Source organism: Bufo gargarizans, chromosome 4 (genome assembly GCF_014858855.1).
Source record: "Bufo gargarizans isolate SCDJY-AF-19 chromosome 4, ASM1485885v1, whole genome shotgun sequence".
NCBI lineage: Eukaryota > Metazoa > Chordata > Amphibia > Anura > Bufonidae > Bufo > Bufo gargarizans.
This window is the reverse complement of record NC_058083.1, coordinates 35548-62985: the sequence shown is the minus strand read 5'-3', so window position 1 is coordinate 62985 and position 27438 is coordinate 35548. Positions and strand designations below refer to the sequence as shown.

Below are 27438 nucleotides of genomic sequence, written 5' to 3'. Positions count from 1 at the left end.
CCCTTCACCAACCGGCCCAGTCCCGGCAGCAGGCCCTTCTTCAACAACAGACCCAGCTTCATGGCCAGCATCCGCTTGAGTCCGGGCCCGGCCCTGAGCCTTGTTGGAAAAGGCAAGCGGACAACGACTGAAGGGATGACCCAGGTCCCCACACAGGTTACACCGAATCCGCCTACAGGATGCGGCAAGATGGCCAATGTCACCACACTTTGCACACTTGCGAACATCGCATTGTGCGCTAAAGTGAGTGGGACTACCACACCTATAGCAGACCTTCGGCTGTCCCTGATAGAAAACCATAATTCTATCTCGACCCAAGAAAGCAGAGGAGGGGATATGAGCAACTGAGTTGCCCTGTGCCCTCAGCTTTACGCTGAAGGTCCAGGCACCTGACCAGATGCCGTGATCATCCAAAACTTTGGCGGGGAATTGTCCAACCTCGCCATAACGACTGAGCCATGTCATAATGTCCACGCTAGAAAGTGATTCGTTACAGGTTAATACCGTCACTTTCTTGACCATCGTCTGACGGGTTATAGCCTGGACAGAAAATCCCCGCCAGGCCGGGGTGTTCTTTGCCAGTTCATATTTAGACCAGAAGAGCTCAAGCCCCTCTGGTCTAACAAAACTAACATCGAAACTCTTGGTGCCGTAGGGATGGATTAGGGCAAAGATGTCATTTGCCACAAAGCCCATCCCCAGGAGAAGCTCCACAACGTCTTTCCTAGAAGGCGTTGCTTCTTCACTCCTCCAAGAGAGACGGGCCACATTCCTACGGCTCCCCCCGGATGTAGGGAGAGACCAAACGGTCTCTCCCGCTCTTTCCTCTCGGAAGGTTCTCAGACCATGTCTCTCTGTCCAAAAAGACAGTTTAACCGGTTCACCCTCCACCTGCATGGAAGTCTCTTTCCCCTTCCTCAGAGCCTCCAAGAGGCGCCGTTGCAAGTTACCATTACCTGATTCCCTGGGCAAAGAGTCACCTGCAGCCACACTAGCATATGATCTCCTATTTACACAATCCCCTGCTTCCCTTGCAACCTGCCTCCTCCCGTCAGCCTCTTCCTCCTCGACTTCCGTATCTGCTGCATAAGCAACTACCAATTCCTCATTCATACTCTCACCAGTTATATCTTCATTTGCCTCACCATTCATTTCCCTATTTACATCCTTATTTGTAACAACGTCCTCATTCATACTCTCATTCATACTCTCATTTGCGTCTCTTCCTAAGTTACCACTCGCAACATCATTTACCATACTTACAATCCCATCGCTCTTCACTCCCCTCAGACTGGTCGGGTTCCCTAGAGGAGTACTGGAGTCATTGGGGGCAGGGTCTGAAGGGCCCCCCATTTCAGGAACTGCGGAGGACTTCCTATCCCCCACACCCCTCACCCTCTCTGCAGCCCGCAGAGCCCCCGAAGATTCTGCAACCTCCACAGACTTTAATGGTTTATTTACAGTTTTTTTTATAAACCTTCCAGATTTTGCTCTGGCCCTTTCAACTGTCTTTTTCTGATCATTGTCCGCAGCCATTCCATCTTTCACCTTGTCCGCAACACTGTCAGGGGTTTTAACCCTGTCTGCCCCTGTGTTCTCCTTTCCACTGCAGGAAAGGGGGACACCTGCTGCCACCATCTCAGATTCATTCTCCCATGCTGTTTGGCCCGATTCCACTACAGGAACCGCGCTGGGCTCAGCAATGGGTTCAGAAGGCACAAAACGTAACACTTCTTCCTTTATGATCTTCTTTTTCTTTTCTCTTACCACCTCGTCCTCCGGGACCTCCTCGTCACCGAAATACAATTTGCCCACTGGGGATTCCAGCTGTCTGATCTCCACCATTAGTCTCCCCCCAGACCTGCCTTCATCCCCAGAGGATGACATAACTGGTACAGAGGGGTCCCCTTGGCCACCCGGTAATGAGTCCACCTCTGACTCCACCAACTCCTTCACCTTCCTCTGGCTTCCAGACCGCAGCCCTGACGGACTGGAGCCAGACATGCTTTCAAAGCGACAGTCATTCTTGAATTTCTCCATAAACGGCCCTCCATTTTTCACTATAGAGGCCCTCTTTTCCTCCAAAGTCGCAATCTCCTCCTCCAGCTTCTCCAGCCTGGAGGAGAGGACCGCTCTCTTACTTTTTGGTAGCATGGCCTGAGCTTTCACATTCCTCTGTTCCAATTTAAATTGTTTTAATTTCTTCTTTACTTCCTCAAGCTGATTTAGAAAATACGCCACCCTTGATGAGTACAATGAGGGGGTTTCAGTGGGGCTCATGACCCCCCAATTAAACAGTCTCCTGGCCTCTGCAGCTTGTACACCAGAGGAGATACCAGGAGAACCAGAAACACCAGCAACCACACCAGGAGCTAAGTCACTGCTAGTTACACCTGAAGCACCCCCTCTGGGCTGAGGCACAGAAACACTACTCCCAGCCTCACATACCTCACCCTTTGGGGTTCCAGGCTCCATTCCTGCAGCTTTCCTTGGTCCAGAGACTTCACAGGCTGCTTGTTCAGCAACCTGACCCGCCGGCTCTGCTCTCTGTTCACCCGCTGCCTGCTCAGCAGCCGGCCTTTCTTTCCCATCCAGCTTTCCTGGGTGCAGAGTTATCTGCTCTGAAGAGGAGCTCAGAGAGGATCCCAGGCTTGTTTTCCTCCCAGGACATCTCCTGACCACACCCGGTGCATTGCTGGAGTCACACAGGGATTCCTGCAGTGGATCTCTGCTGCTCCTGGTTGCTGCTCCTCTCCTGCCCGCAGTATGAGCGGGGCTGTCATCTGCTCCCTGCGGCTTTGCAGCCGCACGCTGCGGGGTTCTCTGAGGCTTACCACCGGCCGCCGGTGTCACCTTGCCGCTGTTTCTCGATGCTGGAGAATCAGGAGGTAAGTCTCCAGTTTCAGGAGGTCTTCCTGCCGCACGCGGGGTTCCACTATGGCTGCCGGCACGTGTAGATAAACGGCGGCAGTCAGGGGCTCGAGGATCCATACCTGGAGAACACGCCACCCCCTGGGGAAAGGGCAGCGTATCCCCCAGCACACGATGTCAGGCTCTCGATCCTCTCACAGTGCAGCACAGAGGAAGAAACACAGCTCCTCCCACAGGATGTTATACACTGTGGTAATGGTAGACTGCATGGCTAGAGGCTGGATGTTATACACTGTGGTAATGGTAGACTGCACGGCTAGAGGCTGGATGTTATACACCTGTGATAATGGTAGACTGCATGGCTAGAGGCTTGATGTTATACACTGTGGTAATGGTAGACTGTATGGCTAGAAGCTGGATGTGATACACTGTGGTAATGGTAGACTGCATGGCTAGAGGCTTGATGTTATACACTGTGGTAATGTTAGACTGTATGGCTAGAGGCTGGATGTGATACACTGTGGTAATGGTAGACTGCATGGCTAGAGGATGGATATTATACACTGTGGTAATGGCAGACTGCACGGCTAGAGGCTGGATGTTATACACTGTGGTAATGGCAGACTGCATGGCCAGAGGCTGGATGTTATACACTGTGGTAATGGTAGACTGCATGGCTAGAGGCTTGATGTTATACACTGTGGTAATGGTAGACTGTATGGCTAGAAGCTGGATGTGATACACTGTGGTAATGGTAGACTGCATGGCTAGAGGCTGGATGTTATACACTGTGGTAATGTCAGACTACATGGCTAGAGGCTGGATGTTATACACTGTGGTAATGGTAGACTGCATGGCTAGAGGCTGGATGTTATACACTGTGGTAATGGCAGACTGTATGGCTAGAAGCTGGATGTGATACACTGTGGTAATGGTAGACTGCACGGCTAGAGGCTGGATGTTATACACTGTGGTAATGGGGCTGGATGTGGTAAATGTGAAGTCAATGATAACGACATGTGGCCATGATACTTTTCTCCATACAATGTACATGGAGGTGCCAGAAGGAACATCAGAGGAAGGCTACAGATTACAGATGAACACTTGGGACACAGCAGGACTTCTGAAACAATGTTCACTGGATCTCCTGTACCTCTCGGGCTGCTGACCTTCTCCTTCTCCAGCAGGGGGCGTTGTGCGGGTGAGGACGAGGTGTAATGGATGAGGACTTCTCGGTCACAGGGATAATGGAGTTAGACTGAGCTGTGACCGAGGAAGGCTCTGGATAAGTGGATTACAGCTGACGCATTCCGGCCTCCTCATCACATCTCTATCCACAGACCTCTGACACAGATTGATGAGTCTCAGTACAGCGGACACGGCTGATGTCCACTCTCCCGAATCATCGCCCATTTTGTCTGTGTCCCGGCACCCAGACGACACATCCATTTACTGCAACTCATCTCCATATGTCATCAGCCTCCACTACTGAGGTCAGGATGTCCTACAAAGTGTCCTTCCAAAATCAAAGCTTCCAGGGCACACCGTGACTTAGGGCACTGCAGAAGTCAACTCCGCCCACTGCAGGGCGACACAGGATGGAGGGAACTATAGGATTCCATGAGATGACGCCCTATGACACCCCCAACCTGCTAAACCACGCCCCTCTAAGTGCCCGGCAAAAGACAAAATATGTCAATACAGCGTCTTTTTTTTACTGGACTCTGCGGGATGGAAATGCGCTGTATACGACACTTTTCCATCCAGTTTTCCTTATCTATAATGCATAAAATACATAATGTGAGCAAAGACTTATATTGTCAAGTGACTCACAATAAATGAGGACTCCTAACGGTAACTCACTGGGGGATAGCACACATCATGGAGATAAAGCACTGCGCAAACCCCGCGCCCCGGCCTGTGTGTGAGGCAGCTCGTAGAGCACACCTGTGGAGACAGCACATCATAGAGATAAAGCACTGCGCAAACCCCGCGCCCCGGGCCTGTGTGTGAGGCAGCTCGTTGAGCACACCGTCACCATCACACCTTCCCAGGCCCTCTTACCGCAAATAATGGCAAATATTAATTTTCCCGCGGGGAGATGGTGTGGCCATGTTCGGTTGGATGAGGAGCTTCGGGGCTGAGGATGCTGCAGTTATAACAGTCGGCACTCACTGATGCAGCAGCGCTGATGACGTGACGTCACACCATACAGCGCTACAGACGTGCTGCCAGGGTCTGCCCCCTGTTGTGAAGATTTAAAGTGACATCCCAATGTGAGTCCCAACTTAAAGGGGTTGTCCGGGTTCAGCGCTGAACCCAAATATACCCATCATTTCACCCAGGCAGCCCCCCTGACTTCATGCTCCGATGCTCTCCTTTGCCCTGTGCTAAATCGCACAGGGAAAGGGCTCTTCTTTTGTTTACAATTACACACTGCTGGGCGGAAGCTTCCACCCGGCAGTGTGTTCGTTGACGTCACCGGCTCTGATGGGAGTGCTTTAGCGCTGCCCTGGCTGTTTTATAGGCTAGGGCAGCTCTAAAGCCCGCCCATCAGACCCAGGAGATGGGGTGCAGCGGGTCCCGTCACCATCAGATCTGCAGCAGCGGGGCTCTGCTCTATATCAGCAGCCGTACTGCTGCCCCCTGGTGGCTGTGCTCTATATCAGCAGTCGTACTGCTGCCCCCTGGTGGCTGTGCTCTATTTCAGCAGTCATACTGCTGCCTCCTGGTGGCTGTGCTCTATATCAGCAGCCGTACTGCTGCCTCCTGGTGGCTGTGCTCTATATCAGCAGCCGTACTGCTGCCCTCTGGTGGATGTGCTCTATATCAGCAGTCATACCGCTGCCCCCTGGTGGCTGTGCTCTATATCAGCAGTCATACTGCTGCCCCTGGTGGCTGTGTTCTATATCAGCAGTCGTACTGCTGCCTTCTGGTGGCTGTGCTCTATATCAGCAGTCGTACTGCTGCCTCCTGGTGGCTGTGCTCTATATCAGCAGTCGTACTGCTGCCTGATGGTGGCTGTGCTCTATATCAGCAGTCGTACTGCTGCCTCCTGGTGGCTGTGCTCTATATCAGCAGTCGTACTGCTGCCTCCTGGTGGCTGTGCTCTATATCAGCAGTCGTACTGCTGCCCTCTGGTGGCTGTGCTCTATATCAGCAGTCGTACTGCTGCCCCCTGGTGGCTGTGCTCTATATCAGCAGTCGTACTGCTGCCCCCTGGTGGCTGTGCTCTATATCAGCAGTCGTACTGCTGCCTCCTGGTGGCTGTGTTCTATATCAGCAGCCATACTGCTGCCCCCTGGTGGCTGTGCTCTATATCAGCAGTCGTACTGCTGCCCCTGGTGGCTGTGTTCTATATCAGCAGTCGTACTGCTGCCCCCTGGTGGCTGTGCTCTATATCAGCAGTCGTACTGCTGCCCCTGGTGGCTGTGTTCTATATCAGCAGTCGTACTGCTGCCTCCTGGTGGCTGTGCTCTATATCAGCAGCCGTACTGCTGCCCTCTGGTGGATGTGCTCTATATCAGCAGCCGTACTGCTGCCCTCTGGTGGAGGTGCTCTATATCAGCAGTCGTACTGCTGCCCCCTGGTGGCTGTGCTCTATATCAGCAGTCGTACTGCTGCCCCCTGGTGGCTGTGTTCTATATCAGCAGTCATACCGCTGCCCCCTGGTGGCTGTGCTCTATATCAGCAGTCGTACTGCTGCCTCCTGGTGGCTGTGCTCTATATCAGCAGTCGTACTGCTGCCCCTGGTGGCTGTGCTCTATATCAGCAGTCGTACTGCTGCCTCCTGGTGGCTGTGCTCTATATCAGCAGTCGTACTGCTGCCCTCTGGTGGCTGTGCTCTATATCAGCAGTCGTACTGCTGCCCCCTGGTGGCTGTGCTCTATATCAGCAGTCGTACTGCTGCCCCCTGGTGGCTGTGCTCTATATCAGCAGTCGTACTGCTGCCTCCTGGTGGCTGTGCTCTATATCAGCAGTCGTACTGCTGCCCCTGGTGGCTGTGCTCTATATCAGCAGCCGTACTGCTGCCCTCTGGTGGATGTGCTCTATATCAGCAGTCGTACTGCTGCCCCCTGGTGGCTGTGCTCTATATCAGCAGTCGTACTGCTGCCCCCTGGTGGCTGTGTTCTATATCAGCAGTCGTACTGCTGCCCCCTGGTGGCTGTGCTCTATATCAGCAGTCGTACTGCTGCCCCCTGGTGGCTGTGCTCTATATCAGCAGTCATACTGCTGCCTCCTGGTGGCTGTGCTCTATATCAGCAGTCGTACTGCTGCCCTCTGGTGGCTGTGCTCTATATCAGCAGCCGTACTGCTGCCCTCTGGTGGATGTGCTCTATATCAGCAGTCATACCGCTGCCCCCTGGTGGCTGTGCTCTATATCAGCAGTCATACTGCTGCCTCCTGGTGGCTGTGCTCTATATCAGCAGTCGTACTGCTGCCCCTGGTGGCTGTGCTCTATATCAGCAGTCGTACTGCTGCCCCCTGGTGGCTGTGCTCTATATCAGCAGCCGTACTGCTGCCCTCTGGTGGATGTGCTCTATATCAGCAGTCATACCGCTGCCCCCTGGTGGCTGTGCTCTATATCAGCTGCCGTACTGCTGCCCTCTGGTGGCTGTGTTCTATATCAGCAGTCGTACTGCTGCCTCCTGGTGGCTGTGCTCTATATCAGCAGCCGTACTGCTGCCCTCTGGTGGCTGTGTTCTATATCAGCAGCCGTACTGCTGCCCTCTGATGGCTGTGTTCTATATCAGCAGTCGTACTGCTGCCTCCTGGTGGCTGTGCTCTATTTCAGCAGTCGTACTGCTGCCCCCTGGTGGCTGTGCTCTATATCAGCAGCCTTACTGCTGCCCTCTGGTGGATGTGCTCTATATCAGCAGTCATACCGCTGCCCCCTGGTGGCTGTGCTCTATATCAGCAGCCGTACTGCTGCCCTCTGGTGGATGTGCTCTATATCAGCAGCTGTACTGCTGCCCTCTGGTGGCTGTGCTCTATTTCAGCAGCCGTACTGCTGCCTCCTGGTGGCTGTGCTCTATATCAGCAGCTGTACTGCTGCCCTCTGGTGGCTGTGCTCTATATCAGCAGTCGTACTGCTGCCTCCTGGTGGCTGTGCTCTATATCAGCAGTCGTACTGCTGCCTCCTGGTGGCTGTGCTCTATATCAGCAGTCGTACTGCTGCCTCCTGGTGGCTGTGCTCTATATCAGCAGTCGTACTGCTGCCCTCTGGTGGCTGTGCTCTATATCAGCAGTCGTACTGCTGCCCCCTGGTGGCTGTGATCTATATCAGCAGTCGTACTGCTGCCCTCTGGTGGCTGTGCTCTATATCAGCAGTCGTACTGCTGCCTCCTGGTGGCTGTGCTCTATATCAGCAGTCGTACTGCTGCCTCCTGGTGGCTGTGCTCTATATCAGCAGTCGTACTGCTGCCTCCTGGTGGCTGTGCTCTATATCAGCAGCCGTGGTGCTGCTTCCTGGTGGCTGTGCTCTATATCAGCAGTCGTACTGCTGCCCCCTGGTGGCTGTGCTCTATATCAGCAGTCGTACTGCTGCCTCCTGGTGGCTGTGCTCTATATCAGCAGCCGTGGTGCTGCTTCCTGGTGGCTGTGCTCTATATCAGTAGTCGTACTGCTGCCCCCTGGTGGCTGTGCTCTATATCAGCAGTCGTTCTGCTGCCTCCTGGTGGCTGTGCTCTATATCAGCAGTCGTACTGCTGCCCTCTGGTGGCTGTGCTCTATATCAGCAGTCGTACTGCTGCCTCCTGGTGGCTGTGCTCTATATCAGCAGCCGTACTGCTGCCTCCTGGTGGCTGTGCTCTATATCAGCAGTCGTACTGCTGCCCTCTGGTGGCTGTGCTCTATATCAGCAGTCGTACTGCTGCCCCCTGGTGGCTGTGCTCTATATCAGCAGTCGTACTGCTGCCCCCTGGTGGCTGTGTTCTATTTGAGCAGTCGTACTGCTGCCCCCTGGTGGCTGTGCTCTATATCAGCAGTCGTACTGCTGCCTCCTGGTGGCTGTGTTCTATATCAGCAGTCGTACTGCTGCCTCCTGGTGGCTGTGCTCTATATCAGCAGTCGTACTGCTGCCCCCTGGTGGCTGTGCTCTATATCAGCAGTAATACTGCTGCCCCCTGGTGGCTGTGCTCTATATCAGCAGTCGTACTGCTGCCCCCTGGTGGCTGTGTTCTATTTGAGCAGTCGTACTGCTGCCTCCTGGTGGCTGTGTTCTATTTCAGCAGTCGTACTGCTGCCCCCTGGTGGCTGTGCTCTATATCAGCAGTCGTACTGCTGTCCCCTGGTGGCTGTGCTCTATATCAGCAGCCGTACTGCTGCCTCCTGTGGCTGTGCTCTATATCAGCAGTCATACTGCTGCCTCCTGGTGGCTGTGCTCTATATCAGCAGTCGTACTGCTGCCCTCTGGTGGCTGTGCTCTATATCAGCAGTCATACTGCTGCCTCCTGGTGGCTGTGCTCTATATTAGCAGTCGTACTGCTGCCCCCTGGTGGCTGTGTTCTATTTCAGCAGTCGTACTGCTGTCCCCTGGTGGCTGTGCTCTATATCAGCAGTCGTACTGCTGCCCTCTGGTGGCTGTGCTCTATATCAGCAGTCATACTGCTGCCCTCTGGTGGCTGTGTTCTATATCAGCAGTCGTACTGCTGCCCTCTGGTGGCTGTGCTCTATATCAGCAGTCATACTGCTGCCTCCTGGTGGCTGTGCTCTATATTAGCAGTCGTACTGCTGCCCCCTGGTGGCTGTGTTCTATTTCAGCAGTCGTACTGCTGTCCCCTGGTGGCTGTGCTCTATATCAGCAGTCGTACTGCTGCCCCCTGGTGGCTGTGCTCTATATCAGCAGGAGGTGCTCAAACCCACATGCAGTCGTGCATATATATATAGGGGAGCAAATCCTGCACTTGTGGCCCGCCGCTAATGGCGATCCCCAGCAAAATGCATACGGTGGAGGATGCCCGCGGCGAACCACAAGTACCACAATAGACAACTCACACAAGGTAACAAGTGCGGATGTAATAATCAATATAACAATATAACAAAACAACAACAAATACAGGTGCACTCTGCGGTCTCACTAAACCCTCAAACTGATTTTAAAATTGAGAGATTAGTCAACATGTCCTACGGTGTAGAACATGTCTAAGCCCGGGCACCACGTCAAGGTTTCTCAAGTAGTCCATCCTCCACCGTATGCATTTTGCTGGGGATCGCCATTAGCGGCGGGCCACAAGTGCAGGATTTGCTCCCCTATATATATGCACGACTGCATGTGGGTTTGAGCACCTCCTGCTAATGCCACCCTGTCTTTTTTGGTTTGTATATATAGATTCCTGGAGGTGTATAAACTCCAATTCAAATGTGCCTGTTTTCCATCTACAGGCCACATTTAGGTGCACCTGTGAGGCCTGGGCCATATCAGTCAGTCTTGAGTGGGACTCACAGACTCCTCCCTCCTCCCATTGCAAGCATGGTTACATGCTGGAGGTAACTGGTGAGCTGTTTGTGAGTCGGCCTCATTCTCCTGTAATTTGCCCACTGGCTCCTGGTATCGCCCATACGGCGCAGGTAGGAGAGCGTTAGGTCCCGGGCTACTTGAGAAACCTTGACGTGGTGCCCGGGCTTAGACATGTTCTACACCGTAGGACATGTTGACTAATCTCTCAATTTTAAAATCAGTTTGAGGGTTTAGTGAGACCACAGAGTGCACCTGTATTTGTTGTTGTTTTGTTATATTGTGCTCTATATCAGCAGCCGTGGTGCCGTATCAACCCTTGTGGTGCATATTAAGACACCCGGAGGTGTCGTTTCAAGTTTTACCTCAGGTAGCTTGAAGGCTATGTGCTTCCCGGGCCACAAAGCACTGAGGGAAGGGGGGCCCATGCTAAACTCTTGCACCAGGGCCCATGAGCCTTTAGCTACGCCCCTGATTGTGTTTCATTATGTATGGTCATGTTCCTGTTATGTATTTTCCACGGTTTGGCCGAGTATTCCAGCTAGGGAAGATATGGTTGGTAATGGTTGGAAGAAACAAGGCTAACCACCCTGCGCTCCCCCTCTTGGTAGGAGTGGGCTGGTCCAGCTTCCTGCCAGGAGGGGGAGTTCCTGTTCAGACAGCAATGGGAGAGAAAGCACATGTCAGAGCTCCTGCTCCTCAGAGACAGATCTTATGCTCCTGTGAGACCAACAGTCCAGAGAGATCATCAGCATCAAGAACACAGCTTTAAGAAAGCATTGGTGTGACAAGACATTAGAGTTATCAGCGAAATACAGCTTTACAGACACTGGGAAGGTGAGGGACTAAGGCTCAGACACCCATCACCTACAGGTGAGGGACTACAGCTCAGATACCAACACTAGGCCAGACTAACATCAAGCCTCAAAGGCTCTCAAGAAAGAAGCAGGATGGACGGAGAGATCAATGCTCCCACAAGGAGGCCGCCATCTTGGAAGTCATTGCGTCTCGCTGCTGCACAGTCCAGCTCTACCATGTCAAGTGTGAGTACCGCTAGGGTCAGTGTGGATCCAACACGTGGACACTACCAGACCTTTCAACTTTCGAAAGTGACCAATCCACTAGTGATGAATCAACAGATACGGCTCCATGTACTCTGGAGCCACCATCAATCGATGAGCTCCTTGCTAGGAGAAATCTACGCGCCACCTCCTACTGCTGTCCAGAGAATCTGTTACCTATGAGGAAAGATCTATAGAGGACCTTCCAGAAAATGTAGATCCTGCATTTCCAGATTCCACCACTGGAGGTCGCCAGAGGTACAGCTGACCAGGATAACCCAGTCTTACAGGACCTGCATCAAGTATCCAGAGGATAACAAGCCAGCTGCGGTGGGTTCCTTCCTTAAGAATACTTCTCCCTGATTTGAAGATATAGGAGCCCTAAGAGCACCAGGAGGGTGAGAAGATTGGAACTAGCCTCTGTTTGTGTTTTTTCTTGTTGGGCTCTGAACCACTGCTCTCCGGCTTCATGTCTTAAAGGACTCCTACTACAGAAGTCCAAATTGTGCCACACCAACACTTTCTCAGGTTATTGTCAACATCTTATCATTGGGGGTGTTGCAACATTCAAGTAATCTACCCAAGGAATAGACTTTTAAAGTACCAGAGCTCCTTGAACCCAATTTGTGTTTACGAGACACTTGTTGGCCTAACCGCAAGTGGGGAAACCACCCGGTTTATGTAACATTTCAGGACTGTACCTGCCACGTGGGCTTTCATATATGAGCAGTGGCGTGCCTGTAGTTTGCGTTACCGGGACTCTCACCAAGTGCTGCAAACCTAAGATTGCTGCTACCCTGCTGCAGCTAACAGGACTCTAACAAGTCTGAGCCCTGCAGCAAGGGAAGTTAGGTTAGAAAGACCACCTCCTTGGTACCAACATGGACTGCCCCTTGGGACTGTAGTACTCTCACATTCCCCTGGTAGCTAGAGTTCTTAGCCTAGGCCTTGTTTTGTATATATGTATGCACTTATGCTTTAACCTTTTCTTTCCAAAGTATTGGGAACGAGGGAGCCAGCTTGGTCACCTGTTGCTGGGAGGTACCACAAGCACAGCCTGAGGATGGCTTGCCTTTTATCAAGGGGGTATGCAGTACCCCAGACCTGGGAGTATCTGCAATTATTGTGTTTTATTATGTATTGTTATGTTTTGGCTGTTCATCCCAGCAGAGGAGGCAATGGTTGGCAGGAACAGGGATAACCACCCTGTTGTTCCCCTCTTGGTAGGAGTGGGCTGCTCCTACTTCCTGCCAGGAGGGGGAGTTCTAGTCCTGCTAGTAAAGGGAGAGGAAGCACATGTCAGAGCTCCTACTTCTAGGAGCCTTATCCAATTCTCCTATGACATCTTCATTATTCAGAACACAGCTTCTAAAAGCAACAGTGCTTGAAGACTGCAGAGTGATCAGTGAAATTACAGCTTAACAGACACTGCTGCATGTGATGGACCGTGGCTCAGACACCCATCACTCAAACCACCACTAGGCCAGGCTAACATCAATCCTGAATCACACAGTGGACACCTATATCTACAAGTGCCACTAAATAGCCATCCAACCCTTTACCATACCTCCTCAGCTGGTGCCAGAAACTGCACTTTGTACTTTATACTGCTGGGTGTTAAACAGAGACTGCTATACGTTTACTTCTGGCCTGATTCTTTAAACTACCTTTCTACTGCACCAATCCCCGTGTAACATGGTGGAGGCCAGACGTGTGAATGGTTAACACAGAAGATATCACGTGACCCCCGTGTAACGTGGTGGAGGCCAGACGTGTGAATGGTTAACACAGAAGATGTCACATGACCCCCGTGTAACATGGTGGAGGCCAGACGTGTGAATGGTTAACACAGAAGATGTCACGTGACCCCCGTGTAACGTGGTAGAGGTCAGACATGTGAATGTTCAGCACAGAAGATGTCACATGACCCCCGTGTAACATGGTGGATGCCAGACATGTGAATGTTCAGCACAGAAGATGTCACGTGACCCCCGTGTAACGTGGTGGAGGCCAGACGTGTGAATGGTCAGCACAGAAGATGTCACGTGACCCCCGTGTAACGTGGTGGAGGCCAGACGTGTGAATGGTTAATACAGAAGATGTCACATGACCCCCGTGTAACGTGGTGGAGGCCAGACGTGTGAATGGTTAATACAGAAGATGTCACATGACCCCTGTGTAACATGGTGGAGGCCAGACGTGTGAATGGTCAGCACAGAAGATGTCACATGACCCCTGTGTGATGTGGTGGAGGCCAGACGTGTGAATGTTCAGCACAGAAGATGTCACATGACCCCCGTGTCATGTGGTGGAGGCCAGACGTGTGAATGGTCAGCACAGAAGATGTCACATGACCCCCGTGTAACGTGGTGGAGGCCAGACGTGTGAATGGTCAGCACAGAAGATGTCACATGACCCCTGTGTGATGTGGTGGAGGCCAGACGTGTGAATGGTCAGCACAGAAGATGTCACGTGACCCCCGTGTAATGTGGCGGTGACAGCAGAGACTTCATAGTCACAGGTTTTGAGATTTATTTCACTCTATTATAATGTTATTACAGAATTATCCACGGTCACCCCCGACACCCTACACCCCGCCATGCTGGGGGGTCGCTGTCTTCTGCCTGGGACCAGAGTCTGGAAACAGATGAGAAAAAAGTCAGTTAGTCTCATGTGAGAGTCACTTACCTCTGCTCCATATACAGTGTATTATAATACAGAAATAATGAATGAGGGGCGGGGCCTATCTCCAGCACATGGGGACCCTCCAGGAAGCACTGATGACATCACATCTCTCTCCTTTAGGCCACACCGCCATTTATTTTTACATGAGGGCCTCAGCTCTCACCCTCTGTAGATACAGGCCTCTCCTCTTCAGTTTCCACCTCATCCACATCAAATATCTCTTCTTCTTCATCCCCCTGAGCAGCTACAAAACACATAACAGAAACATGTGACAAACGAGTTCTCACCGGAGGGTAAATCATCAGATATTTGTGATATTACACGAGGATGTCTGTATTAGATGTGTCATATTACACGGGGACGTCTGTATTACATATGTGATATTACATGGGGATGTCTGATATTACACGTGGATGTGTGTATTAGATGTGTCATATTACACGGGGATGTCTGTATTACATGTGTGATATTACACGGGGACGTCTGTATTACATGTGTGATATTACACGGGGATGTCTGTATTACATGTCTGATATTACACGGGGATGTCTGTGTGAGGCACTTACCAGAGGAACTGTGAGTGGATTCCAGGCCCTGCCTGATTACACCTCCAGAGCTGCTGATTATCTCTAACCAGAGTTACAGAGACTACAAAGAGAGGCCAGAGCTGAGCCACGCTGAAGCAAGCAAGCAACCAGATCGGGACCCAAACTGTATCTGCCTGCATGTGCGGACACCGAACTGTGAGTGCACTGATGCTAACCTGAGCTAGGGCATAGTGGAATAGGATTTAGTTTAGTGCACCGTAGAGGTGCACCCCGGGTAGCGGGGACAGATAGGACTACCTAGAAGAGAGTAGCCTGCTATTGTCTGTACTTGTGTTTGTGATTCATTTGTGTTCTTTATGCAAATTTCCATTATCTTTATTGTGAATTCCCAAGCTGTTCATATTGTAAATCTGCTTCTCCGGCAGTTAGAGTTCTCTTTTAATAAAGCCGGTTTCTACTTCAGCCTCCTTGTCTGCTGCACTGTACTTGAGTCCTGCTCTACGGTCTCTTCCTCTGCTGACCGTTACAAGTGGCGCTGCGAGCAGGGTACAGTCACAGAGATGGAGGCGGCTGAAGGCAATGTGCATGATGTTAATGTGAGTACCTCAGGCAATGGTGGAACCCTTGCAAGGGCCCTTCCTATTGGCACGTTGTTCAACTTGCTACCCAAATTTGATGGCCAGAACATGACACTGTCAGACTGGGTGACAAGGTTACAGAGTGCTGTTAGGATTTACAATGTCAGCCCAGAACTACAAGTAGAAATTGCTTTGGCCGCTCTTGAGGGTGAGGCCCGAAGAAATGTTCTCCTACAACCAGAAGCCACGCGCAATACATTGCAAGAGATGGTGAGATTCCTGGAAGAAATATATGGGGAAACAGCCAGTGCAGGGCACCTCCGGGCGAAGTTTTTTTACCGGATTCAACGGGAAGACGAAGGTGTCTCTCAGTACGCTACAGCCCTACAGGAAGTGTTGGCCGAGGTACAAAAAAAAGAGGCAGATGGGGTTACTGGCATGGGACCCATAGACCGGATACTGCGGGAACAATTTATTCTGGGGCTCTACAGCAATCCCCTGAAACAGGCTCTGCGGGAACGAGTCAGAGTAGACCCTACCCTAACCTTTCGACAAATTTTGGCAGAGGCCGTGACGCGAAACAAAGAAGACGGCTATGCTTCTGGAGTAATACGGACCCAGACCGTTACACCCCCCGGGGTTACGAGAAATGAGGAAGTCCTGGTCAGAGTGGTACAAGACTTGCAGAGCTCCCTGAGTGCCATGCACGAAAAGTTGACACACCTGGAGAAACGGATAGAGTTGCGCCATACTACTGAGGCTGCCTATCCAGCCCGACAACAAACCTATCAGGCGACTCCGTGGGTTCCTACACCCGAATGCCCTTATGCTAGTTTACCGTACCATCAAGCCCCTCATTACCCTTCAGTGGGGCCATCCAGCCAAGCTCTGAGGGCACCTCCCACTCGCAGGCAAAAAGTGGGCCGTCAAGGGGCACAGTGTTGGCGGTGTGGAGATCTAGGACATTTCGCCAGAGAGTGTCGGAATAATCCAGCTGGACGCCAAGAGCCGCCGTTAAACTACCGACCCCTGCAGTAGTGGGGCGTACTGCAGGGGAGGTGGAGAGCCAAGTTACCCAGCAAAGCTCCGAACACCTGGTCGCAGGGTGCCCCACTATACGAGCTGAGTTCGAAGGTGTTCCTGTCGACTGCTTAGTGGATACTGGGTCTCAGGTGACAACTATGCCCGAGTCATTCTTCTACCGTTACTTTCAAGCGCTGGCCAAGCCAGAACGAGAGACACTGGTCCGGGTTACAGCGGCTAACCAACAACAGATTCCTGTCACAGGGGTCGTGTGGATGAATGTACGGCTATGTGGACAGGAAGTGGGGCGGAAAGGTATCTTGTTGGTCCCCGAAACGTTCAAAGAAGATGTGCCGGTGATAATGGGCATGAATATCCTGCGAGAATTGGATCAGATCATGTTCACCAAACGGGGGCCGGGTTACTGGAAACAAGCCACCCCGCACAAACCTACCCAGAAAGCATTTCAACGGCTAATCTGTTTTTGTGGAACACAGAAAAGTGTACCAGCACACCAGGCGGTGGGAACGATCCGAGCGCCAGGAAAGGCTACCTTCACCCTTCCCCCTGGTCGGGAGACCGTGCTGACGTTACCCGTGGGAACTTTCCGTAATCTTGAAGGCATGGAGGTGTTCGTTGAACCAACAGGCCTAGGAGAGCTGGGTCAGGACGTCCTGGTGGCCCGGACACTGGGAGTGGTCCAGAATGGACGAGTACCCATAAGAGCTGTGAATGTGGGATATCTAGAAGTTCCCTTGACGCCAGGGGTGGAACTGGCTCGTGTGTACCTACATCAGGGAGAAATCCTGAGTCAGAGAGAAGTGACTCTAGCTCCGGTAGGGGATGCTGGTTGGACCCTGGCAGTTACTGCCAGTGCAGAAGAGGCGCCGACCCCAGAATGGAATGGGGGAACCATCTTGGGTCAAATGGAGATAGATGTTAAGGCTCTCAGTTTAGACCAACAGCGAGCAGTTGAAACCATGCTGTGGGAGAATCAGGCTGCGTTTGCCCGCCACGCCGATGACTTTGGCTGCACGAATGCTATCACACATGATATACCGACGGGGGACACTCCACCAATTCGGGAGAGATATCGACAGATTCCGCCCAAGTTGTACCAGGAAGTGAAGACGCTATTGAAACAGATGATAGATTCCGGAGTGGTGCGGGGAAGCCAGAGCCCTTGGGCAGCCCCAGTGGTGCTTGTCAAGAAGAAGGACGGCACTATTCGATTTTGTGTGGATTACCGGCGGTTGAATGCTTGCACTGCGCGAGACTCATATCCTCTGCCACGCATCGAGGAGTCTCTGACGGCTCTAGGACGAGCCAAATACTTCTCCACCCTGGATCTAGCAAGTGGGTACTGGCAAGTACCAGTGGCTGAGTAGGACAGTGAGAGGAGTTGTTTCCAGAGGACAAGGAGTTAAGTGTTTTTCCCGGGCTGAGCAGAGAGCCTGGGCTGAAGGTGTCTGAGTACACAGGAAGAAGGACGCTGTGCACTGAGAGGGAGATCCACAGGGAAGATTAGAGTGATTGCTCCCTGCCTGCTGACACAGTATCTGGGACATTAGAGTGTGTTTGCTCTCTGACTGAGATGATGTGTCCTGGTGTAGAAGAGAGACTGCTGTAGTGTGAGGCACTTACCAGAGGAACTGTGAGTGGATTCCAGGCCCTGCCTGATTACACCTCCAGAGCTGCTGATTATCTCTAACCAGAGTTACAGAGACTACAAAGAGAGGCCAGAGCTGAGCCACGCTGAAGCAAGCAAGCAACCAGATCGGGACCCAGACTGTACCTGCCTGCATGTGCGGACACCGAACTGTGAGTGCACTGATGCTAACCTGAGCTAGGGCATAGTGGAATAGGATTTAGTTTAGTGCACCGTAGAGGTGCACCCCGGGTAGCGGGGACAGATAGGACTACCTAGAAGAGAGTAGCCTGCTATTGTCTGTACTTGTGTTTGTGATTTATTTGTGTTCTTTATGCAAATTTCCATTATCTTTATTGTGAATTCCCAAGCTGTTCATATTGTAAATCTGCTTCTCCGGCAGTTAGAGTTCTCTTTTAATAAAGCCGGTTTCTACTTCAGCCTCCTTGTCTGCTGCACTGTACTTGAGTCCTGCTCTACGGTCTCTTCCTCTGCTGACCGTTACATCTGTATTACATGTCTGATATTACACGGGGACGTCTGTATTACATGTGTGATATTACACGGGGACGTCTGTATTACATATGTGATATTACATGGGGATGTCTGTATTACATGTCTGATATTACACAGGGATGTCTGTATTACATGTCTGATATTACACGGGGATGTCTGTATTACATGTGTGATATTACACGGGGACGTCTGTATTACATATGTGATATTACACGGGGACGTCTGTATTACATATGTGATATTACACGGGGACGTCTGTATTACATATGTGATATTACACGGGGACGTCTGTATTACATGTCTGATATTACACAAGGATGTGTGTATTACATATGCGATATTACACTGGGATGTCTGTATTACATGTGTAAATATATATAAAAACCTCCCTCATATCTACTTAAAGCCGCGTCCTCCCGGTTCCTATGATCCCTCGCATCAGGCCGTGATCAAGGTCCTAGTAGGACCGAAACGTTGGCCACTTGCAATACAAAAAAAGATCCTATTTGGGATGGACAACAAATAAATGAATTAATCTTGAAAAACGACTAATCGAGTGCCGTGGTCTTTATATATATTTTGACTGACCCTTTCCACTGAGCACCGAAAACCACACACCAGGAGTGCCATCCACTATAATTAACATGTATTACATGTGTGATATTATACGGGGACGTCTGTATTACATGTTTGATATTACACGGGGATGTCTGTATTACATGTTTGATATTACACGGGGATGTCTGTATTACATGTGTGATATTACACGGGGACGTCTGTATTACATGTCTGATATTACACAGGGATGTGTGTATTACATGTGTGATATTACACGGGGATGTCTGTATTACATGTGTGATATTACACAGGGATGTGTGTATTACATATGTGATATTACACAGGGATGTCTGTATTACACTGGGATGTCTGTATTACATGTGTGATATTACACTGGGATGTCTGTATTACATGTGTGATATTACTCAGGGATGTCTGTATTACATGTGTGATATTACTCAGGGATGTCTGTATTACATGTATGATATTACACGGGGATGTCTGTATTACATGTGTGATATTACACGAGGATGTCTGTATTACATGTGTGATATTACACGGGGAGGTGTGTATTACATGTGTGATATTACACGGGGATCTCAGGACTGGATATCAGCACAGGACCGCGGTGTATTTTGCCTCCACAGTAAATCATGTTGTCGGTGCAGACTGCCCTCACCGGGGTGGAAGTCGATGGTCCTAAGCATCTCGGACACAAGATCCACATTAACACAGAAGTGATCCATGTTCTCATAGCCGGGGTCTGGACGGTCTATCGTGGAAACCTTGGACATATCTGTGATCCTGTGGAAACAATATGGATAAATACACTCAAAACATGGGGGAGAGGATGAAACATGGCGGAGATGGGAGAAGACAGACCACACAATGGAGCTTGGCTCACTCTACAAGATGCAATGGAACAGGATGAAACATGTGAGATATGTGAAGAGACCCACCCTCATAAAATGGTAATGTGAACAGGTGCCAGAATAGCAATATACAGGTCCTGTAATATGACACTAGAGTGGACCATCTACTTCAGGGGAGAGTTTCTGGGGGACACTTATTGTAGAGCACACCAGGTTACTAGGAGAAGCAAGGTACTGTAATATGACACTAGAGCGGGCCATCTAATTCAGGGGAGTGTTTCTGGGGGACACTTACTGTAGTGCACACCAGTTTACTAGGAGAAGGGAGGTCCTGTAATATGACACTAGAGTGGACCATTTACTTCAGGGGAGTGTTTCTGGGGGCACTTATTGTAGTACACACCAGTTTACTAGGAGAAGGGAGGTCCTGTAATATGACACTAGAGTGGACCATCTACTTCAGGGGAGAGTTTCTGGGGGACACTTATTGTAGAGCACACCAGGTTACTAGAAGAAGCAAGGTACTGTAATATGACACTAGAGCGGGGCCATCTAATTCAGGGGTGTGTTTCTGGGGGACACTTACTGTAGTGCACACCAGTTTACTAGGAGAAGGGAGGTCCTGTAATATGACACCAGAGGGGGACCATCTATCTTCAGGGGAGTGTTTCTGGGGGACACTTACTGTAGTACACACCAGTTTACTAGGAGAAGGGAGGTCCTGTAATATGACACTAGAGTGGGACCATCTATCTCAAGTAGGGTCGCCATCTTTCCCAACAAAAAATACCGGCCAATTTAAGCCACACCCCAACACAGATCCAAATACTGTGTTGGGTCACATGGAAACAGTCAACGCAGTATACTGAGCTGGAATAAAATCTGTTCAGGTTTCTTCTTTCAGCACAAGCATTCAATCATTGGAAAATGTTGACAAACCAGAGAGTGTCTTCCGTTAAAGAGGAACGGGTTCCTCCGGTTCCTATAGACCATCTTGATGCAGAAGAACAGTGCATAGTAGAGCAGATGTTAAGAGAAGAATGTCATGCGTTCTCCAGAGATCAGTCTGATATTCCTTCATTACAATTAAAGACTAATCTAAAAGATACCACGCCTGTTACAAAGACATATACTGCTATGCCTAAACCACTTCATAAAGAGCTGAACTGCTGTGACTCTAGAAGTCCGTTCCTGACCGTCATCCTATATCTAGAATCCAAGATATACTGAATAGCTTATCAGGACGTTCTTGGCTTTCTGTGCTTGATCAAGGAACAGCCTACCACCAAGGATTTATGGAGGGATCCAGTAGGCCTTTGACAGCCTTCATAATACCTTGGGGATTATATGAATGGATCTGTATTCCTTTTGGGCTCTGCTCAGCTCCTTGCAGAATTTCAGAGAAACATCGAAGAATGCTTGGAAGGCCTGAGAGATACTATCTGTCAACCATATCTTGATGACAACCTGGTTCATAGTAAGTCTTTCACTGAACATGTAGAACATGTACAGACTGTGCTTCGGCGCTATCAACAGCATGGAATCAAGCTAACACCAACAGAAATGTGAGCTGTTCAAAAGACAAGTCTGTTTCTTAGGTAAGATTGTGTCTGGTGATGGCTACACTATGGATCCAGCTGAAAATGATCCAGTAATGGCGTTGAAAAACTAACCTCCATCAACAGTGGGAGAGCTTAGAAAAAAAGACTAGGTCTTCTGTCCTACTACCGGACATATATTCAGAATTTCTCTGGGATTGGCGCTCCACAGTATGATCTACAAGTTCACCATCAACCACAGAAAAGAAAGCAAAAATAGATAAATCTAAACAGAAGGGCAAAAGTCAACTTCCTGCACATCAGCCCATCAATGGGACTGCCCATCATCAAAAATACTGGAGAGACAGATTGATTTGTTAGTTAAGCCACCAGTGATGGGGTATCCGGATACCAACCCATTTATACTTCACTGTGATGCATCTCAAGAAGGACTTGGGGCTGTCCTATATCAAAGGCACAATAGCAAGTTTAGAGTTATCGGTTATGAATGGTGGTCCAATACTACTGAAAACTACCACCTTAAGAAGGAACCTAGCCTCCCATCACCAAGCCCAGTTGGAGCAACGCCGTCAGAACCCACAAAGCCACACTTTTGGCGCTCAACGTTCTGTCTCTTCTCCTTCTCGTCTCTCCTCCCATTTGTCCTCCACTCCACCTTCCACCGTGCGTCGCGTTTATCTGGCACAAGGCAGGTTTTCCTAGCCCAAATGAGTGTAAAAAAAATGATGACACCGGATAATCCTCTTGCCCAACGGCTGACCGCTGGCTTGTCAGAACTGCTAGCCCGCCAACTACTGCCATATAAATTGGTGGACTCGGAGGCCTTTAAAAAATTTGTGGCCATTGGAACACCACAATGGAAGGTCCCCAGGAGGAAATATTTTTTCCCAGAAGGGCATCCCTGAACTATATGGCCACGTTCAGCGGCAAGTTAATATATCTCTGGCACACAGTGTCAGTGCCAAGATACATCTGACCACAAACACGGGCAGGGAAGGTAAAAAATAACTTTTACTACCCACTAGGTGCTGACGGCCGTCAAGCATGTAACCCGTGTGGATTTGGTGTTACCGTGATGGATTGAATGCAGGCCTGCCTCTTCTTACTTCCTCCTCCTACTCCATCCTCCGTCTCCTCCTTGGCTGACTCCTCCTTTTCCACTGCTACCGCCTCTTCCGCTGCACCCCTCAAGCTCCCCAGAACCTATTTGACATGCCAGGTGAGACATTGCCATGCTGTTCTGCGGCTGTTGTGCCTGGAAGCCAAGAGCCACACCGGTCCTGCACTCCTTTCAGCTCTGCGGTCACAGGCCGATCAGTGGCTAACCCCGCTCAATTTGACAGTTGGTAAAGTGGTGTGCGACAACGGTGCCAATCTTCTGAGCACGCTGAAACAGGGCAAAATGCCACACGTCCTGAACTTAGTCGTGCAGCGATAGATTGCCAAATACCCCGGGGTCCAGGACGTCTTGCGGCAGGCCAGGAAAATCTCTGGCCATTTTAGAAGATCTTATACGGCCATGGCTCGCCTTGCTGACGTTCAGCGGCGATACCACCTGCCCATCAGACGTCGGATTTGTGACTGCCCGACGCGCTGGAACTCCACCTTTTATCTGCTTGATAGGCTGCTCCAGCAGAAACGTGCCATTAACGACTACCTGTACGAACTCTGTAAAAGGACCAGTACTGGGTGGCAACGTACTTAGACCAAAACAAACACAGAATGGCGGACATGTTACCACCATCACAGAGGGCTGTCAGAATGCAGCATTTCCAGGCCTTGCTGCATTTCTGCTTTTGCGGGCGCTGGCAGAGGAATTTCCACTCACATAGAAACAGGTGCAGGTACCAATCCTACAGCGCATGCAAGAAGAGGGCGATTTGAAGATGTGTTGGTCACTTCGGATATGAGATCATTCTTGCAGCCAACCCATTGACAGCCACCCTCCGGATCCAGCCTCAGGAAACGCCTAGACCGACAGGTGCGGACTACATCGGGTTAACGGCCGATGTTGACACTCTGAGAAGCGAGGAACCCCTTGACTACTGGGTGTGCAGGCTTCACCTCTGGCCAGAGCTTGCACAATTTGCCATGGAACTCTTGGCTTGCCCCTCGTCGAGTGTCCTGTCCAAAAGGACGTTCAGCGCAGCATGGGGGATCATGACCGATAAGCGCACTCGCCTAGCTCACGACAGTGTGGACTACCTCACATTTCTAAAAATTTATGAGGCATGGATCTCAGAGGAATTTAACACCTGTGACGACCATGTCTTATCGAATTTCAACTATTATCATTTGTTTTTTTTTCAAGAGGGGGGATTTAGGTAGCCATGTTTTTAATCCAATTTTATATTTTTTTGTTCTTTTAAACATGTATTTGACATGTATTTGTGCTGGCCTGCAGTAAAATTGATATCTAATGACTGTCTAATATACCTCCAGCCACATAATCACTTGTTCTTTTTATGTCCGGTGAATGCCTAATATTTGGGGCCTATACTACACTGGCCTGCAGTAAAATTGATATCCATTGACCGTCTAATATACCTCCGGCCACATAATCACTTGATCATTTAAGTAAGTTGAATGCATAGTTTTTGGGGCCTGTAGTCCACTGGCCAACAGTAAAATTGTTATATGGTGATCGCCTAATGTACCTCCAGCCACATTATCAATTGTTCTTTTCTGTCCAGTGAATGCCTAATGTTTGTGGCTTGTACTACACTGGCCTGCAGTAAAATTGATATTGAATGACCTTCTAAAATACCTCCAGCCACATTATTACTTATTCTTTTCTGTCCGGTGAATGCCTAATGTTTGGGACCTCGGAGGAATTCAACACCTGTTGACGATGACCACGTGTTATCGAATTTCAAGTATTATCATTTGGGTTTTTTTCAAGAGGGGGGATTACGTTAGCCATGTTCTTAATCCAATTTTATATTTTTTGTTCTTTTAAACATATGTATTTGACATCTATTTGTACTGGCCTGCAGTAAAATGTATATCCAATGACTGTCTAATATACAGTACAGACCAAAAGTTTGGACACACCTTCTCATTCAAAGAGTTTTCTTTATTTTCATGACTATGAAAATTGTAGATTCACACTGAAGGCATCAAAACTATGAATTAACACATGTGGAATTATATACATAACAAACAAGTGTGAAACAACTGAAAATATGTCATATTCTAGGTTCTTCAAAGTAGCCACCTTTTGCTTTGACTACTGCTTTGCACACTCTTGGCATTCTCTTGATGAGCTTCAAGAGGTAGTCACCTGAAATGGTCTTCACTTCACAGGTGTGCCCTGTCAGGTTTAATAAGTGGGATTTCTTGCCTTATAAATGGGGTTGGGACCATCAGTTGCGTTGTGGAGAAGTCAGGTGGATACACAGCTGATAGTCCTACTGAATAGACTGTTAGAATTTGTATTATGGCAAGAAAAAAGCAGCTAAGTAAAGAAAAACGAGTGGCCATCATTACTTTAAGAAATGAAGGTCAGTCAGTCCGAAAAATTGGGAAAACTTTGCAGTCACAAAAACCATCAAGCGCTACAAAGAAACTGGCTCACATGCGGACCGCCCCAGGAAAGGAAGACCAATAGTCACCTCTGCTGCGGAGGATAAGTTCATCCGAGTCATCAGCCTCAGAAGTCGCAGGTTAACAGCAGCTCAGATTAGAGACCAGGTCAATGCCACACAGAGTTCTAGCAGCAGACACATCTCTAGAACAACTGTTAAGAGGAGACTGTGTGAATCAGGCCTTCATGGTAGAATATCTGCTAGGAAACCACTGCTAAGGACAGACAACAAGCAGAAGAGACTTGTTTAGGCTAAAGAACACAAGGAATGGACATTAGACCAGTGGAAATCTGTGCTTTGGTCTGATGAGTCCAAATTTGAGATCGTTGGTTCCAACCACCGTGTCTTTGTGCGACGCAGAAAAGGTGAACGGATGGACTCTACATGCCTGGTTCCCACCGTGAAGCATGGAGGAGGAGGTGTGATGGTGTGGGGGGGCTTTGCTGGAGACACTGTTGGGGACTTATTCAAAATTGAAGGCATACTGAACCAGCATGGCTACCACAGCATCTTGCAGCGGCATGCTATTCCATCCGGTTTGCGTTTAGTTGGACCATCATTTATTTTTCAACAGGACAATGACCCCAAACACACCTCCAGGCTGTGTAAGGGCTATTTGACCATGAAGGAGAGTTATGGGGTGCTGCGCCAGATGACCTGGCCTCCACAGTCACCTGAACCTGGACCTGAACCCAATCGAGATGTTTTGGGGTGAGCTGGACCGCAGAGTGAAGGCAAAAGGGCCAACAAGTGCTAAGCATCTCTGGGAACTCCTTCAAGACTGTTGGAAGACCATTTCAGGTGACTACCTCTTGAAGCTCATCAAGAGAATGCCAAGAGTGTGCAAAGCAGTAATCAAAGCAAAAGGTGGCTACTTTGAGGAACCTAGAATATGACATATTTTCAGTTGTTTCACACTTTTTTGTTATGTATATAATTCCATATGTGTTAATTCATAGTTTTGATGCCTTCAGTGTGAATCTACAATTGTCATAGTCATGAAAATAAAGAAAACTCTTTGAATGAGAAGGTGTGTCCAAACTATTGGTCTGTACTGTACCTCCAGCCACATAATTACTTGATGTTTTCCGTCAGGTGAATGCCAAATTTTTGGGGCCTGTACTCCCGTGGCCTAAAATAAAAAATTTCTAGGCTCCAGCAGGGCACATTTCTGAGAATTTCCCTTTAAGACGCATAAAAATGCCCCCCCCCCCCTATGGTATGTCACTGTCCATGTTGTGGGACTATTTGTGCACTTTTACTAAGTGTTTGGTGGCTGCAAATTTGACCTCAAGGTTTTTTAGGTTCGCCTGCCATTAAAGTGAATGGGGCCCGCAGCGAACTTGCGGTTCGTGAACATTTAATCGCTCGATCGCGTTCGCGAATTGTCCCGGACGATGTTCGTCCATAACTAATGCTGAGATTTTGGGTATGATGGATCCTAAAAAGACATGATGGGATCTAGAAGAAGATGATGAGACATGACAGAGGAACATGGAAGGGACGTGACCAGACAGGATGGGACACGGCTGCACATGAGGAGACATAACATCACAGAACATGACTCTCCATTGGAGACCTCTTGCTTCTCCCAGGCTAATACTCACTTCTTGATCAGTTCCTTTGCGTGCTGTAAGAAGAGAGAGGACACATGAGACATGGTATATGGCGACCCCTCCACCGAGGCTCCTCTGCCAAAATCTCACCTGCAGGAACTGTGCCATCTGTGGTTCATCCATAGACTGTATGGCTGTCTCTACTAGCTTAGATGTGACCTCCAGGTGGTCTCCATGTTGGCGGATCAGACCCCTGACGTACTGCAGCTTCTCCTCCTGCTCTCGGGTGATCATCTGCAGAAGCTCCTTCTTCCTCTCCTCCAAGATGTTGTATAAGGAGTCAAAGCGCTGACTGAGGAGCTGCTTCTGCCGGCGGCTGCTGTCCTGTCACCGAGAGATGGACGGGAGGGAGAAAGGCGGGTTATAAAGGCAGAAGCTTCTTCTACATAGGCTTAGCAGGCAGTATCCATGTGAGAAGCTTAGATACACCAGTGACAGTATCACCTGTCAGGAAATTAGATTTACCAGTATGTAACAGTAGCAACTTTTATTTTTCTGCTATTGACAAACTCATTTTATTAGACCCCACCCCATCACTACAGTGCCCCACCCCATTACTACAGAGCCACACCCCATTACTACATCATTACACCCCATTACTACAGTGCCACACCCATTTACAACAGCGCCACACCTCTTTACAGCGCCAACCCCCATTACTGCAGCACCCCACCCCATTACTACATCACTACACCCCATTACTACAGCACCACACCCTTTTACAGCGTCAACCCCCATTACTGCAGCACCCCACCGCATTACTACATCACTACACCTCTGTACTACAGAGCCACACCCCTTTACAGCACCAACCCCCATTACTGCAGCGCCCCACCCCATTACTACATCACTACACCCCA

At 49.7% G+C, this 27438-nt stretch overlaps 1 protein-coding gene across 1 annotated transcript; it reads right to left on the bottom strand.

Moving 5' to 3' along the window:
• Window positions 1-13903: 13903 nt before the first annotated feature.
• LOC122936141 (tripartite motif-containing protein 54-like) lies at window positions 13904-26924 on the bottom strand. The gene is made up of 5 exons (XM_044292176.1): window positions 26669-26924; window positions 26570-26592; window positions 19624-19748; window positions 14237-14317; window positions 13904-14025 (listed from the first exon to the last, which is right to left on the bottom strand). The coding sequence occupies exons 1-5, from the start codon at window positions 26810-26812 to the stop codon at window positions 13976-13978; spliced, it is 423 nt and encodes a 140-aa protein (XP_044148111.1). The 5' UTR covers window positions 26813-26924; the 3' UTR covers window positions 13904-13975.
• Between the last annotated feature and the right edge of the window lie 514 nt (window positions 26925-27438).